We start from the raw sequence: 15,925 nt of genomic DNA on the forward strand, positions 1-15,925 counted from the left end.
CTTGCAACTTTTGACCATAGAAAAAAAGAGTATAATTTGTATAATTTGACATTTCAACCAGAGATTATGTCAACTTTCTAGGTTTTTCTAAATCGAAACGTTCGTAAAAACAACCATAACATAGAAATGAGCAAATTACAATCAACTAAATAAAGTAATCAAAGCAATATTCCATAGATTCTTGTCAGGTCAGTGAAAGTAAGAACGACAACAGTTTCATGACGTCACTACTGAAAAGCGACACACTGATTACAGTCATTTGGCGCGGTATTTGATAAATGTAACTTTAAAAAATCATATCTTTTGTAAATAACGCACAAAAAAAATTATATATATATGCTTAGTTAAATAGTACGCTAATAGAAAATAAATAAATTAGAAAACAGTGGAATTCCTCATTGTGGCCCTGGAGTTGGGCGTGATCACCATCCTCAGACATTAGACGCGGTTCAAAAAGAGAGACACATATGTATGTATATATATATATATACATATATATAGAAGAGAAGAAAAACAAGATGAAAGAGAAAAAAACAGTTAACAATTCACAAATATATAGATTTTTTTTACATTTGCAATTCACAATTTGTCGTCCAACAAGACAATGTTCTGTTTTAAGGCCAACAAATTGTGAATTTACTGGTTCGCAATGGAACATTGTAATCGTTTTACATAACGATTAAACATAATTTTCGTAGCTGTGGCAACGAGTTACAAAAAAATATTAACTAAAAAAGTATGTATATCTCTTTCTCATACGAATATTTGCATGTTCATCATGATTTGAAATCTATTTACATTGAATTGTTGAGGGCAACTTAGTATTAGCTAATTAAATTATTTGAAGTAGTTGGTAAGGAAATTCTTGTAATTCTTATTCTTTAAGGTGGTCAGTGCTTTACAAGCTCTTGACGTCACTGCGGCCTGGGAAGATCTATTGTGGCGAGACCACGTGAATAGTTCTCACCCTCTAAGCCCAGATTTTTAAAAATCCTGGCCACTGTGTGGGAGGTGAGAGTTTTGATTTTGCTAAATATCCCCTCCAAGCTCAGACCCGTAAAGCATTCTACTATTAGGTAGGGGGCGAGCTCTCTAACATCCTAGGTTTAATCAGTGGTCCCATGAGGATGCGGCTTATTTTATGATGTAAAGCATCAAATTCACGAATAATGTATATAGTTTATTTATTTATTATCATTATATTACATACACAAAATTATAATTTCATAACTAGGGTTATTTACCCGGTTATAAGACAGTAAAAAAATATAAAAAACAGTAATCAATATTATATAGAAACAGTTATAAAGATTGAGGACAAAGTGAAAAACAAAGGAAAAATGCAGTAAATACAAGGTAAAAAATTTGGTAAAAACATGGTAAAAACATAGTTAAAATGTAGTAAACACATAGTAAAAATGTAGTTATAAACCGAAGCAAAAACGTAATAAAAACAAAGTAATAAATGTAGTGAAAACATAGTCAAAACCATTGAAATATATAAATATGTGTATAAAAATATTTTAAAACTCAGTAAAATGCGAAATAAAAACAGAATACATAGTAAGAAAATGAATGTATGTGTATAGCAAAAAGCATATTTAAAAAAAAACATAGCAAAATACCGAGTAATAAGAGAAAGAAAAACATTTTTAAAATAAAGTAAAAGATGTAATAAAAAAAATACATGGTTAAAACAAATTAAAAAGTCACGAGGATCTTAAAAAATCCAATCAGTAGTGGTTTCCTCATCTGCACTGCAGAGAGTAAGGAAATACTGAGGCTATTAGTTTTATATCAGTTGTTCACACTAACGCGTCATAATGTCGGTATCTTGGGTCTAAAAGGGTCAATGCCGGATTTCATTTTTTTCTTGTCATTTCGTAGAGCGTTGATGTCGATTAAAAAATTAACATATTTAAAAATATACACACACACGCATTGTCATATATGGTAGTGTTTTGTTATTGAAAACAGTTTCATTTAGTTTAAACAGATATCTTTTGCGACCGAAATAAACATGAGTATTTTCAAGCTATCTTCGGAAATTTTTACAAATAAAATCGTAATTGTTTTATTTTATTAACATAAACGGCAAATTCGCCTTTTACAAACATTTATAATACTTACATATTTGGCTCAATTTTTTTTTTCTAAAAAACATAAACTTCCTTATACCCAAGATTTATAAAAAAAAAACAAGCCTCAAAATTATACAAGATTTATATTTAAAAAATTACCCAAAAAATTATACAGCATATTCAGTAGAAAGTTTAAATAATAAAACATTCTACATTAATACAACAAGAAAATCATACGTACTGTTTCATACAGCTGGGCAAAGTGAACAAAAAACTGTATATATTATGAAATGCATGAATAAATAAATATAATTACCATTTACCATCTTTGAAAAAGTTCAAAAGGTTTGTTCTATAAGAACAATACCCTACACTAAATATATCAAATACGTGGGAAAATTATATTTATTTCATTGGAATTTACGAAATAAAAATAACATCACTTATTTTTTTTAAATGTTTTTAGGTAAAGACTATCTTCAGGTGGAAATGAAAGATGTTTTTACTAGATTTACAAATGACGTTATTGCATCAACTGCGTTTGGAGTACAGGTCAATTCGTTGGAAGAAAAATCAAATGAATTTTATATTATGGGGAAAAGGGCAACTGACTTTAGCGGAATACAATTCTTAAAATTCTTTGGATACTCAGCCTTCCCTAAGCTAATGAAGGTAAACCTATTTAATTTTTATAAATTTTAGAGTAAAAACCACTGAATAAATAAGGATCTTATGTTATCTTTCACTAGGGCCCAAAAAACTCTTTTTTTTCGCTATAAAATGAATGACCAGAATCTGATACGAACATCAAATGTTAAGGATCTGGGCGTTAGATTTGTGAGCACTCTGACATTTCACGAACACATGGAGACAATCAGTGGTAATGCATTGAAGATATTAGGAGTACTGCCAGGGTTTTCGAAAATACCCGCGTACGGAGAACTCTTTACAATTCTTAGGTGCTAAGTAGACTCGAGATTTGGTTTTTGATGATTTAGGGGCCACATGAACTGAAGTACTCTCTTATGATAGAGAAAATCCAAAAGAAGTTTCTGAGATATCTCTACATGAGAGAGTGCGGGTATTATCCTCGGCTCTACCCGACCGAGTTTCTCCAGGGTATGCTTGGCTACAACAGTTTAGAGACTAGAAGGAATGTGTATTTGACTACACATTTTTATCGATTGTTGCGCGGTATGGTCGATAATACTGAAATTATGATGAGCATTGGTTTGTATGTTCCTGATAATTACCTAAGACAGCGTCAGCATAGATTGTTTCATATTCCGATATTCAGGACCAACCTACCTATGGTTATGCCTGTTGGAAGGGCTACCGCTATGCTGAACAACATCACTCTGGATATTGAGCTGTTCCATGCATCCGAAGGAGTTTTCCGGAGCAGGATTCTGCTACTACTTTGACATGAGTCTCTTTCGTGTATTTTTTTTTCTTTTTTATAATATATACGTATTGAATATATTTTTGTAATGTATATGTTATATTTAAAATAAATGAATTGAATTGAATTGAATTGAATCTGTGGTAAAGACCCTAAAAAAAGAGATGTGGCTTATAATTAAGAGTAAATTATGAAATAAAATATAAAATACTGTTGTTATGCCTTATACACAGTACTATTGTCACTAATACCATTGTCAAAAACATTTTCAATTTGTCCAAATTTTTGTAGACAAGGACTAGATTTTACCTTCAAGGGAACTTTATCATCATTCCCTTTACGCACCTAATGGTGCATAGGGAACTGGATTGGTACACCAATCGCAGCATATCTCGATCAAATTTGTTTCATATAAGTACGGTGATCAGTCTTACGATTCAGGTACCAGTCCAGGGACTATGAAATGTTTTAGTGTGAAAACAACCTTTTAAATAAATATTTTATTTAAAACCATGTCGGGAAGCGAACCCGAGACCTCTTGCATGGTAGGCAAACGCGCTGACCATAACACCACGAGGCCGACAAGGAGCTTTTTAGATATACATATTACAACGGGGATGGAGAACGTTTTAAAAAAGAGAACATAGAAGTATAGGTATTTACAGGGCTTATGGCATGTCATTGGCTGGTTTATGTGGCCACTCTACACACCGCGTAACAATCACCATTCTGCCTTTGCTCAAACATCAATTTTTCTTAAATTTTGCCAACTCTTGATTTTTGTGAAATTAAAGCGCTAAAACCCTTACTTACCTGAGTGAGATATATCTTAATTAAATATTAAACCAGCATAATGGGGAACTAACAAAAGTAAATATTTAAGCTCATATAAATTTATTAACCCGATAAGCCTATGTTTAATAGGCTGTCAGCAGATGGGAAACAAAGGATTTAGTAGAAAGGTATGAAAAATACACCATAACATCTAGATAATGCGTAATGCAGAAAGCAGCTAGCCATAAAAAAGTAAAACTGAGATTATATCATTTTTGTAAAGAGAGGCAATAATAAAATCACAGAACAGTCGGAATTTGTTTTACTTTGACAAATGATGAATAATGCATATCTCGATGCTGGATTTATTTAAAAAATATTTTTAAAAAACAATTCGCGGTGAATAAGGTGTTTAGAAACATCGACCCTCGATCAAGAAAAAAATCTTTGTTGTGTTAGTTTTTTTGCAATATACAAAAATCGAACCACAACGCCGTTTCAAAGTTGACCGTCTAACCAACTGCGCCATTGCGCCTGTCTATCACATATCTGCATTCATTCGATAGTGATGAGTTATTGAATGGTGAATATCAAGGTTTTTTGTTAGTTTTTAGGTATTTCACTCTTTCCTGAGAAAGTAAAAACGTTTTTCCGTAACGTGGTTGGCAATGCAATAGAGGCGAGAGAAAGTTCCAGCATCATTCGTCCCGACATGATACACCTCTTGATGCTGGCCAAGAAAGGCTCCCTGAACTACGACACAGATGCAACTTTTGCCGATGAATCAGACTTTGCGGTTTACAAAGAAAACAGTAAAAAAGAAGATGCTGGCAAGCGAGGTAAACATAACATTATTCCCTTATTATCTGCAACTCATGGTACACTGTAAGTTAAAGCATCCATATTTAGATTTTCAAATATTCGCTTCATGTTGAAACTGAACAAATAATTAATTAATTTTTCTTATAGAAACATTCAGTCAACAATATACAAATAAAATGATAAATATAAGGATGAAAGACAGACTAGCGACGTTAATAATCGTACATAATCGTCAAGGCATTTGACTAAGTAGACCATAACATTCTCATACATAAATTACATGCCTTGGGATTAAGAGATTCATTACTCTCATTTATCAATTCTTATCTTACTATTAGGAAACAACATGTTCGGATAGATAACTATTTGTCAACCAGTGTTGATGTTACATCGGGTGTACCTCAGGGTACCCATTTGGTGCCCCTGCTTTTCAATTTGTTAATAAATGATGTTGCTTAATAATTCTCTTACTCTCGCTTTTGGCTCTTCGCGGACGATAGCAAAATTCTTAAAATAATTATATTTTTACAAAAATGTTTTCTTCTTTAATTAGACGTTAATTCTTTTAACCAATGGTGTAAAGTTAACAAATTAGAACTAAATATTTAGAAATGCAAAAAAATGACATTTTATAGATGAAGACAATCGATTTTCTTCGAGTATTTAAAAGAAAACTCCAAAATTGATGAAGAAGTTGTTTTGGACCATAAACTGACATACAACGAGCATAGAGATAATACAATAAATAAATAACTGAAATTACTTGGCTTCATTGACCAAATATCCTCTGATTTTACTAATGGCCGCACTATCAAAACATTTTATTGCTCAACTGTTTGCCCTTTTCTAGAATAAGCCTAGATCTGGTCTCCATTCTATATGAATCGTATAATTCACATTGAATCAGTCCAACATCGCTTACTTTGAAATGTATAGTCGATTCTTAGACTGGAGAGAGGTAGCTATTCATATGCTGATAAAGAGTCAATGATAAATACTTCTAGTCTACAAAAACGTAGTGAACTAATATTGACTCCATATATTATATATTCGGCATACTAAATGGGATAATCGATGTGCCATCATTACTGGGCCAGGTAAAATTCTATATTCAGACGTAGGTTAAGAAACAATGAAGTACTGTTCATCGATCAGCATAGAACGAACTATAGCCTCAATTAACAAATGACCCGTCATTGTCGTATTGTTAACTCAAGACAACATCTTGACTTTTCCGGTTCAGGTTTACAACGATTTAAACGAGCGCTAAATAAATAATCCAAATCCTGTCTTGATGTACCTTATGTTTTTCAATGCTTCTCTTATTATTTTTAATGTTTTTAACTATTCTTGAATTGTACTATTCATCCCTTTAAATTGTATAAATGGACGATGTACTTAAATAAATAAATAAATTATGTTACATTCTTAAATTTGTGCATGCGTATACATATTATATGTAAGAGGGTGTACTTGTATGTAATAAGGTGTTCAGGTGTGTGTAAGCGTGTGCATTGTTAAAAAACAAGTGGGAGTATATCGCGGCCTTAAATTAATGAGCATGTTAAACATGTCAATAGATAAAAAAATATAAATAATTTGATCAAGAACAACAGAGAAAAAAGTTGAGCATTGTTAGTGCTACAGACTGCGTGATGGAATATATGATATATTTATTCGTTTCTCGCGAAAGAAGACATAAAAATTTATTTTGGAGACCAGGGTTAAAGGGTGTACTTTATTATCGAATTATTTGTACAAAAAGCATAATTCAAATAAAGTGCGTCTATTTTCAAGGGTAAAAAGTTCATTTTGTTTATTAGATTGGCTGTAAAGCGTTTTATTATTTTTATAATCTAGGTATTCAGAAAATTTCCGTCAAACATTTTTAATTATTTTTATGCATGTTATGTATTGTGGGCTCCACACAACTGATGCAAATTTCAAATTACTTCGTAAAAAAGTGTAGTATAGACTCTTTAATGTATTATATTTTTTGAAGGGTTTCGAAATTTTTAAAATGAAGCCCAGCATTTGGTGTGCTCTTCCAACAATAAAATTTAAATGAGACTCAAACAGTGTCAGCACAGACTGTTTTACCTTCTGGCTTCCAGAACCAACCTGCCTCTGGTTATGCCGATTGCAAGAACAGACAGGTTGACCAGCTGGTTTTCTCCATTTTCAGATTGGACTCACGATGACCTGACAGCTCAAGCAGTAGCATTCCTTCTCGCGGGTTTCGACACCTCTTCCACCCTCCTTTGCTTCACAGCATACGAGTTGGCCCTGCATCCAGATATTCAGGAACGCCTACAGGCTGAAATAGACGAGGTCTTGATAGCCACGCAAGGGAAACTCACATATACAGAGCTACAGAAGATGAAGTATCTAGACATGGTTGTGTCAGGTATAATTTAAATAGATAACTTTTATTATGTGTCTTGTTTGGCAGTGCCTGGATGGATAAAGTATCTAGCTCTTTGTGTGAAATAAAACCAGAATCCTTGACGAGTGTTTTCGACTCGATGGCTGCTCTCTGATAAAAATCCTGACTAAGAAAATCAAGGGGAGACAAGTCAGTCTCATTATAAAGTAATTGGTGTGTTCGCCTACCGTGCTTGAGGTCCGGTGTTCGATTTCTGGGAAGGTCAACATCAGGGGTGCTCAAACTTGAACTGCTGGCGATCTACTTCTATATCTTAGACTACGATCGATCGACTCTGAGAGGCTGCAAGTATGTGTGATGCAGGATTGTCGTCAAGGTAGAGTGTATCCTGGCATAGATATTAGTTTTCCGCACAATACGTAAGGATATTTTTTCTCTAGAACGACTCAAAAAGCACTAGTGATCAACTTGTCGATCGCGATCGACCTTTTGAGCACCCCACTTTAACCTAAAATATTTATTTGATTGGCACCTGAAGCGTAAGATTGATCACCTTACCTTCCTGTAAAACATGAGCAGGATACATTGCATACTAATGCAGTGCCCTATGCACCATCAGGTGCGGATTAAGGTTGGATGATGGTGATGAACCGTTAGTCTCAAATAAAACTAATATTGCTTAAAATTTAAGCTAGCCATGAAAATGAAAATCAGTATCTAGGCAAAAACTGCATAAAAGTCTGTTACAGCCTCTTCACTTTAGTTGTTTTATTATTTTTCAAGAGAATAAATGGATGATTGCAGAATCACTGCGGATGTGGCCGCCAGACAGCCAATTGGAAAGAGTATGTTCCAAACCTTACACCCTTCCGCCACAAAACGATGTCACGTCAGTCACATACCAGGTAAAGAAATAATATTTAATTTTGAAAATTATGCTTGAATCACTAACTTTAAATCACTGACTTTGATTTATAATTAAAATCAAAATCAAAACACTTTGATGAAATAAATAAAATGAATTTGTCTTTAACCACTTATTTTTTAACAAGTGGTCCATGAAGAAGTATAGAAATTGAAAAAATAACATTATCAGGCGTTGCCTAGTATGTAGGTGAAAGATTTCAATTACACGAATCTCATTCGCATAAATAGAGGTTCAGCTCTTTGACTTCACAAACATCAACATTGAAAGCATCCACCACATACCCGAATCCGTTTTAAAGACTAAATGTCTTTCTTCGGATTCACTCATACGAGCAAGCAATTTGTTTTTCATTACGAATTTATTACATTTCTTCCTCTACTAACCAAATTCAGTAAGCAAAAGCGAGAACGAATATTCACATTTACAACTTTCAATGTCCATTTCACTGTCGCTCTAAAACTCTCCCTCATCGTCAAGGGGAAGTATAAATAAAATGAATAAATTAATCCTTCACCCATTTCAAACTTCTATAAGTCGACAGTGATAGTAAACGTTAGTTACTACTCCCTGGAGCACCAGAACGCCCCCAGGTGACGCTCAAGGGCGCTCACCGGCAGCGCACCCAAAAACAGCAGACTTACCCAAAGACTACTTACTGGTTGCAAAGCAACTTTTGCCACCTCTCATACCTACTCCAGAGGCGGAGGACTCTGTGAAACAAGTGAGGCGGAGCTTCACTAAGAAATCATTGCTATTCCCCAGTACCTATGTAGTTAAACTCGCACCATATCAATTAAAAACATCGTTAGTAAAAACATCATTATTTCACTTAACGATACGGTTGAATTTTGCTTGAAAATAACGAACAAAAGATAAAATAACACGAAATACGTAATTACAGTTTTTGAAACATGCTAAATACATCTTTAATTGTTTTCTAATATAAGCACCTTTTTTTTTTTTTTTTTTTTTTTTTTTTTTATTATATTGAAAACATATTATACATAATTATATACAATATTCCCAAGGAGTTTTTTAAAAAAAAACTCATTTAGGGACATACAGATAATATTTTTTTTAGAGACGTTTTTAAATTTTAAACTATAATATTATTTAACAAAAGCAGAAAAATTAAAATTATGATATACTACAAATTAAAAGGGGTATGAAAAATACTTGAAAATAACAGAATACTAGGCATGGAAATAAATTCAAAATAATGTTTACATTATGCAATCTGGGAAAGAAAATTGAAAAAGTTTAAAAATTACATGGATGTATATATACATACTGAACTAGTACAAAATAAAAACATTTTTTTTAATTAACAAAATATGCGCACACCCAATACAGGTTAATTTTTTTTATCAAAAACGTTGAAAAAATTGAAATTATGTATACAAGCCAAAAAAAGTATATAAAAAGAAAAAAACACAAATAACATTTATATAGTATTAAAAATTACATATACAAGCAAAAATTTATATTTACCATCTTCTTCCAGTAGCCTTTATTTAGATTTACAATAAAATGTATACTTACACACAGGCCATGCATTTGTGGAATTTGTTTTGTGTTTATGTAATAGATTTTTTTGTATTTTTCATTTTTTTTCATTTTTTTCAGTTGTTTAATATAATATAAAGTTACATATATTAACAAAAAGAAATACGAATAAAACAAAAGTACAAAAACAAAAAAAACGAAACGAAATACCACACCAAAAAAGAAGCAATCTCTTGTGCTTGCTGTAAGATTAAAATACTAATAATTAAAGTGCAAAATACACATATATTTCAAAAAATAAATGAAGTTATATAAAACATTTTTTAACAAATAAGTGCACATACATATGCATGCAAATGCGCATGCGTGCGCACGCATGTATAATTTTACACATATACACGCACACGCACACTCATTCACACGCACACGCACATACACATTCACCCACATACATACTATAACATGGCGAAGAAAATGAAAAAAAATGGGTTTTAAGCTACTTAACAAAAGAACTTTAAGTACTGTAGAAAAAAACGTTGAAAAAAAAACATATTTTCTTAATTTTAAAATAAAAAACTTAAATATGATTAAAATGTTAAAAAGCAACATTTAATCAAGGAAGTTGATAAACATATATGTATATATCTATTGTAAAATGCGAAGAAAAAATTATAATGAATGAAAATAAACATAATATATTTACAAAACATGATGACTATAATAATCATTACCCGAAATATTCTGATTTACGAAAAAATCTATTGAAATCTTTGATTGAGGACCGAGATGCGGCCAACCGCGATCCGTTCAAAAACTCTCCCTTTGGGCCGAAAATGTATTTTGGGGGGTGGGCAGCTTCAATTGCTAATCGATGCGCAGGGAGCTAAAAATAAACAAGCCCTTAAACTTCTCAAATAATAAGGAGCTTGAAGAAATGTGGATGTTTAAATATTAAAGCGATTATGAATATCACAGTGTATAAAGTGACCACTGATAGGTCATAAGCCCGTTAATGACTAGCCTTCCATATTTGCTTGTAGAAAATATTTTCCGTCTCAGCTGCCAAAAAATTCAATCAAACATTGTTGATTATTATTAATATTTAAAGCATTAACTTTGTGGTCAAACATTTTACTAAATGTTATTAAATATTTGTATCTAACCACTTATCGACTTTTCTATGTCTACCGGTTTCGAGACGCACCTGTCTCTTCGTCAGAACACCAATTAAACCAACATGCAAAACCCACTATACACCTTCACCATAGTTGTTGCACAAAAATATAAAACCAACACCACATGCATTTTAATAAGCACATGCACTGATTAGGGCAAACATGCACTGATTAAATAATAAAAATATTCTCTTGTTTGAGAAATAATTTAAAAAGTAGAGGGGATGGAGGGAGGGAATATACTTAATAAGTTTTATAGGGTGACCATTACAGTGGATTGTTGATTTTTGTTGATTTTTGACCACACAAGTTAATGTTTCAAATATTCATGTATTTTTTTCATAGATCAGAAAGAACGATGATCTTTGGATACCCATTTACTCCATCCACCACGACGCCAAATATCACCCAGAGCCAGATAAATTCAATCCGGAAAGATTCTCGGATGAGAATAAACCTTTCATGCAACCGTTTTCTTTCATTCCTTTTGGCGTTGGTCCCAGGGTTTGTATAGGTAATGATTATAAAATATTGTTGTCTTTATTTATGTAATTTTACTACCCTATTCAAAAGGCTGTCAGGTTTTTACAACTTGTTAATTAAAACAAAAAAAAACAAGGAATTATTGGTAAAATTATTTTTTAAGACGATAGATAAGACAAAATAAAAAATGCAAAATTTCGAATATTTCAATTTCTCCGTAATAGGAATGTACGGTGACGTGAAATGCATAACAAACATTATATTTTAGTAATAAATAATACATATGTATATATTTAAATGGTGCATAGGGAACTGCATTGGTACACAGTCTACCGTTTCAGGTGCCAGTCCAGGGACATTGAAATATTCTAGTTCAAAAACGCCCTTTTCTATAAACTTTTTATTTATTTATCTGACGGACTTATGCAGTCTATTCTAACAATGGTCTATACAATTTCTTATAATAAATACAGGTACTGATAAAATAAAATTAAAGCTAGGACAAAAAAAAATTACCATCTCAAGACAAGATCCGGTCTATCTTAATGATTTTTTAAATCTATAAAGACTTACACCAAAAAAGTCCAGATCTTGTCTCGAGTTTACAATACGACACAATCGGGACAATGGCGCATGCAAGCCATAGTTTGTGCTGGTTGATCGAGGAACAGCACATTATTATTTCGCGACCGGCGGATCGGAATATTGAATGCCACCATGTCAAGAAGGAACCTTACTGTCCCAAAACATCTCTGGGGTGCAATTCTGAACGCTCTCGCTGGTATAGAGAACGCTTTATTAGCGCGTTATTACTAAGAATAATAACGTACAAGCAAAGCGTTCTCTAGTCTTACAAGAGCGTTTAAAATACCAACCCTGTCGCACCGCAATACTTAGAAAGCTTGAATAGTTGCCAATATAATTTTTGACATTTGTTAATAACATTATTCGTTTAATTTATTCAGGTGCAAGATTTGCAGTTATGGAGGCAAAAGCAATGATATTCCATCTTCTGGCAACATTTGACATCATCACAACACCGAAGACCACTATACCTCTCCAAATAGCCGCAGACACTTTTACATTACATTCTGCTAATGGCTTCTGGCTAGGAATGAAACTAAGAAAGCACGCATTGTAATTCAATTCTTTAGTCAACAACACCACGTCCACAATACTACAACCTGGTTCGAAATTATATATATGTTCACGCCAAGGGTGCATAAAGCATTTATGCCCCAAATACAAAAGTATATCAAGCATCTGGTACATAAAAGCAAGGTGATTAGTTATAAGATTCAAAGGTGATATTCTGACTCTTCTCTGCCTCCTAGAGAATGATTAATTTGGGGATTTTATTTTTTGCATGCGACTACGCTCTGCATATAATGGCCACACTAATGACTAAATATCAAATGATGTACAAAACTTATAAGATTTTGTCATTTCAACGGAATTTAGTGTTTTGGGTAATGCTTAAGGTCGGCTTAATGTTTTGAATGTACGTACGAGAGTTGTCTTTTATATTCCGGGGTTATAGTAAAAATAACTAGAATTTACTACCGAAAATGGCTTTGTTGTGTTTTGAAATATTCTCCGCGATGATAAATACACTTTTGCATTCGTTTGAACCAATTTTTGAAGCACTTTTGCCACTCAGACTGAGGTACCTCTGAAACATGAATTTTGAACCCACTAACCGCTTCTTCAGGCACCGAAAAACGTTGACCACACAATTCATTTATGATGTTCCGGAATAAAAAAAAATCATAAGCTACCAAATCAAGACCATACAGCGGATAAGTCATTAATTCAACGTTTTGACCGGTTGAATATTCAATCGTTTGTGTCGATGAATGAGAGCTCGCATTGTCGCATGGTCGAGAATGATCTTTCATCGGCCGTTGGTTTTACCTATTTCTGCGAAAACTTCTGGCTAAAAAATGGTTGTGTACCATTCAGAACTGACCATTTTAAGTAACACTAAAGGTACGGTTGCAACATGTCCAGTTTTTTCTTAAAAAACAGGCAACCATTTGTTTTGAAGTGCTTCGTCCGCGAACAACATTTTTAAGATTTCGCTCATCTTGAAACACCCATACCGTCGCTGCAGTTTTGTTTTGGGCTCATACAAATTTACATAATAATTTTCACCTGTCATGATGTTATAGACATGTTTTGAAGCTCTGCGATCATATTTTTTGAGCATTTCATTCGACAATTTGACATGAGCTTTTTATTTGATGATTGTCAAATTACGTGGAATCCAACGTGAACAAATCTTTTTGACGCCTAAATGTTCATGTAATAATGAATGTATGCTGGTCCCACTAATGCCCAAGGATGCTTGAATCTCACGGTAAGTCAAATGTCGAAAAAAGGAAGAAAATAAGAAAATCTTCAATTATCAGTTGATGCACAGCATCAATGTTTTTTCCAAATACCCCATGTCCCGCCATACACTGGGTCATTCTGAATGTCACCTCGCCGTGTGATCTCTTCTTTAACCAGACTTGAATATCTTTTATCAATCGGTGCGTTCATTTTACCTTGATTGACGACGAACTCCAGACATCTTTCCATTAGTCTTGCTTGCTTTTTGGAGCACATATGCATTGCTGACCATATCGTTCCATGGAATGCATGACATTCTACGATGTATCTACATTTCAAACGCTTCTAGCTGGTTCATACCACTGATCTTGATGGTCCAAGATTCTGGTTCTATTACGCAGAGAACTGTTTTGTTAATCAGTCAGTTCATAAATAAGCTAATTAATTAGGACCAATATATTCTATATAATGCTAATTGGCGAAGAGTGAAGGTTTTCTCTTTGGTTTGATCAGATTGCAATTGCATTTTTAATTGATTGATGATGTAGCTAACTTATTTTATTTATCATTATTCTATTTATTATTAAAATTCCCTTTCTGCACCTTATGGTGCATAGGGCACTGCATTGGTATACCAATTACAGCGTATCTTGATCATTTTTGTTACATGAAGGTAAGATGATCAGTCTAACGCTACAGGTACCAGTCCAGGGACTATGAGATATTCTAGTGAAAAAACACCCTTTTAAATAAATATTTCATTTTATCCATGTAGGGAATCCAACCCGAGACCTCTTGCAAGGTAGGCAAACGCGCTAACCTTTACACCACGAGGCCCACTTAATTGATAAGCATAAACAAATGCTGACTACATATAAATGAGAACAATTTTATACACTGTAGGACGGAAATATTTAGCAACTATCAAAATAAATACATAAAAAGCATTTTTTATAATTTATATGATTCCAGGTAGAATAAAGCATTTAGCAGTAGCATATTATAAGTAAGCATTGAGCCATTTAAAAAATCTATGAGTACTAAAGAAACTTCATCAACAATGGAGAGGAAAAAACAAAAATTGAGAGTAGATGAAAAAATCTCATCATAGGGAAATATCACATACTACGAATACTGATAAAAAAAATATGAAATGGATTCAGAATAATTAATTGTATTTTCAAAATCAATATAGATATTGTACAGAAATGCTTTCACACATAAATGTAAAAAATAGATTCAATAAAAATACTTTAGAAGAAAAACGCGACGTGTTTGGCCTTGGTTGTTGTGACGTCAATCTTTGTGATATTGTTCCACACAAATTTTAATGGCAAGGAACAAATAAACATGAATCGTGACGTATTAAGGGCTCGGCCAATGGAATCACCGTTTTTGCCGGAATTTAAAATTAAAAATTTAAAAGTATTTTCAATGCTACTAATAATTATCAAAAAAATTTCATAAACCCTTATTACTTTAAAAATGTAAAAAAAAATGTGATATTTCCATATTATTAAGGAACAAAAAGAGATCGAGAATCCCGGAAGACCAAAAACGAAGTCTTCCATAATTTTCATCATGGGTGACTGTTTTTTTGTTGATTTTTTTTTTTAAAGGAAACCTTTTAGCATAATTAGCGTTGGTGATAACAGTGCTATGATATTTTTATTAGCACGCTAGATAAATTATAAAAAAGGATATAAAACCAAATAGGGTAATAGAAAACTTGCAACTTAATAATTGAGTATACTATATTGTTAATAATGCTTTAGATAAATTATTGTTTCTTAGTTTTTTAAATTGGAACTGAAATGTTTTGTTGTTATTACACAATTATTACTTTATAAACAATATCATTGTGTTATTTAAATATTTGCTGTCCATATTGGACAAATGTTTAATGTACGAAATTTATGTATGAATTAATTACATATACTTATAGTTAACTTGTATTATAAATAATTCAAAATACAACAAGAATGAAAAATATAATCCACCGTTTTTTTCTAACTGGAACCTCTTTTATAGAAT

General features: G+C 32.6%; 1 protein-coding gene across 7 annotated transcripts in view; it reads left to right on the plus strand.

Moving 5' to 3' along the window:
* LOC148277967 (cytochrome P450 9e2-like) overlaps positions 1–13,954 on the plus strand; it is a 49,878-nt gene extending 35,924 nt beyond the window's left edge. For 4 of the 7 annotated variants that reach the window (XM_088232086.1, XM_088232090.1, XM_088232089.1 and 1 more), the window contains exons 5-10: positions 2,548–2,753; positions 4,865–5,096; positions 7,265–7,486; positions 8,249–8,370; positions 11,420–11,588; positions 12,523–13,954. In XM_088232086.1, coding sequence (XP_088088212.1) covers positions 2,548–2,753; positions 4,865–5,096; positions 7,265–7,486; positions 8,249–8,370; positions 11,420–11,588; positions 12,523–12,698 — 1,127 coding nt within the window. In that variant the 3' untranslated portion in view covers positions 12,699–13,954. The remainder of the gene's footprint in view (positions 1–2,547; positions 2,754–4,864; positions 5,097–7,264; positions 7,487–8,248; positions 8,371–11,419; positions 11,589–12,522) is intronic. The other 3 variants (XM_088232091.1, XM_088232092.1, XM_088232093.1) reach the window with 3 other exon arrangements.
* The last annotated feature ends 1,971 nt before the right edge of the window (positions 13,955–15,925 follow it).

This window comes from Micrasema longulum, unplaced genomic scaffold, assembly GCF_059751315.1.
Source record: "Micrasema longulum isolate JH-2025_06_02 unplaced genomic scaffold, ASM5975131v1 h1tg000948l, whole genome shotgun sequence".
Taxonomy (NCBI): domain Eukaryota; kingdom Metazoa; phylum Arthropoda; class Insecta; order Trichoptera; family Brachycentridae; genus Micrasema; species Micrasema longulum.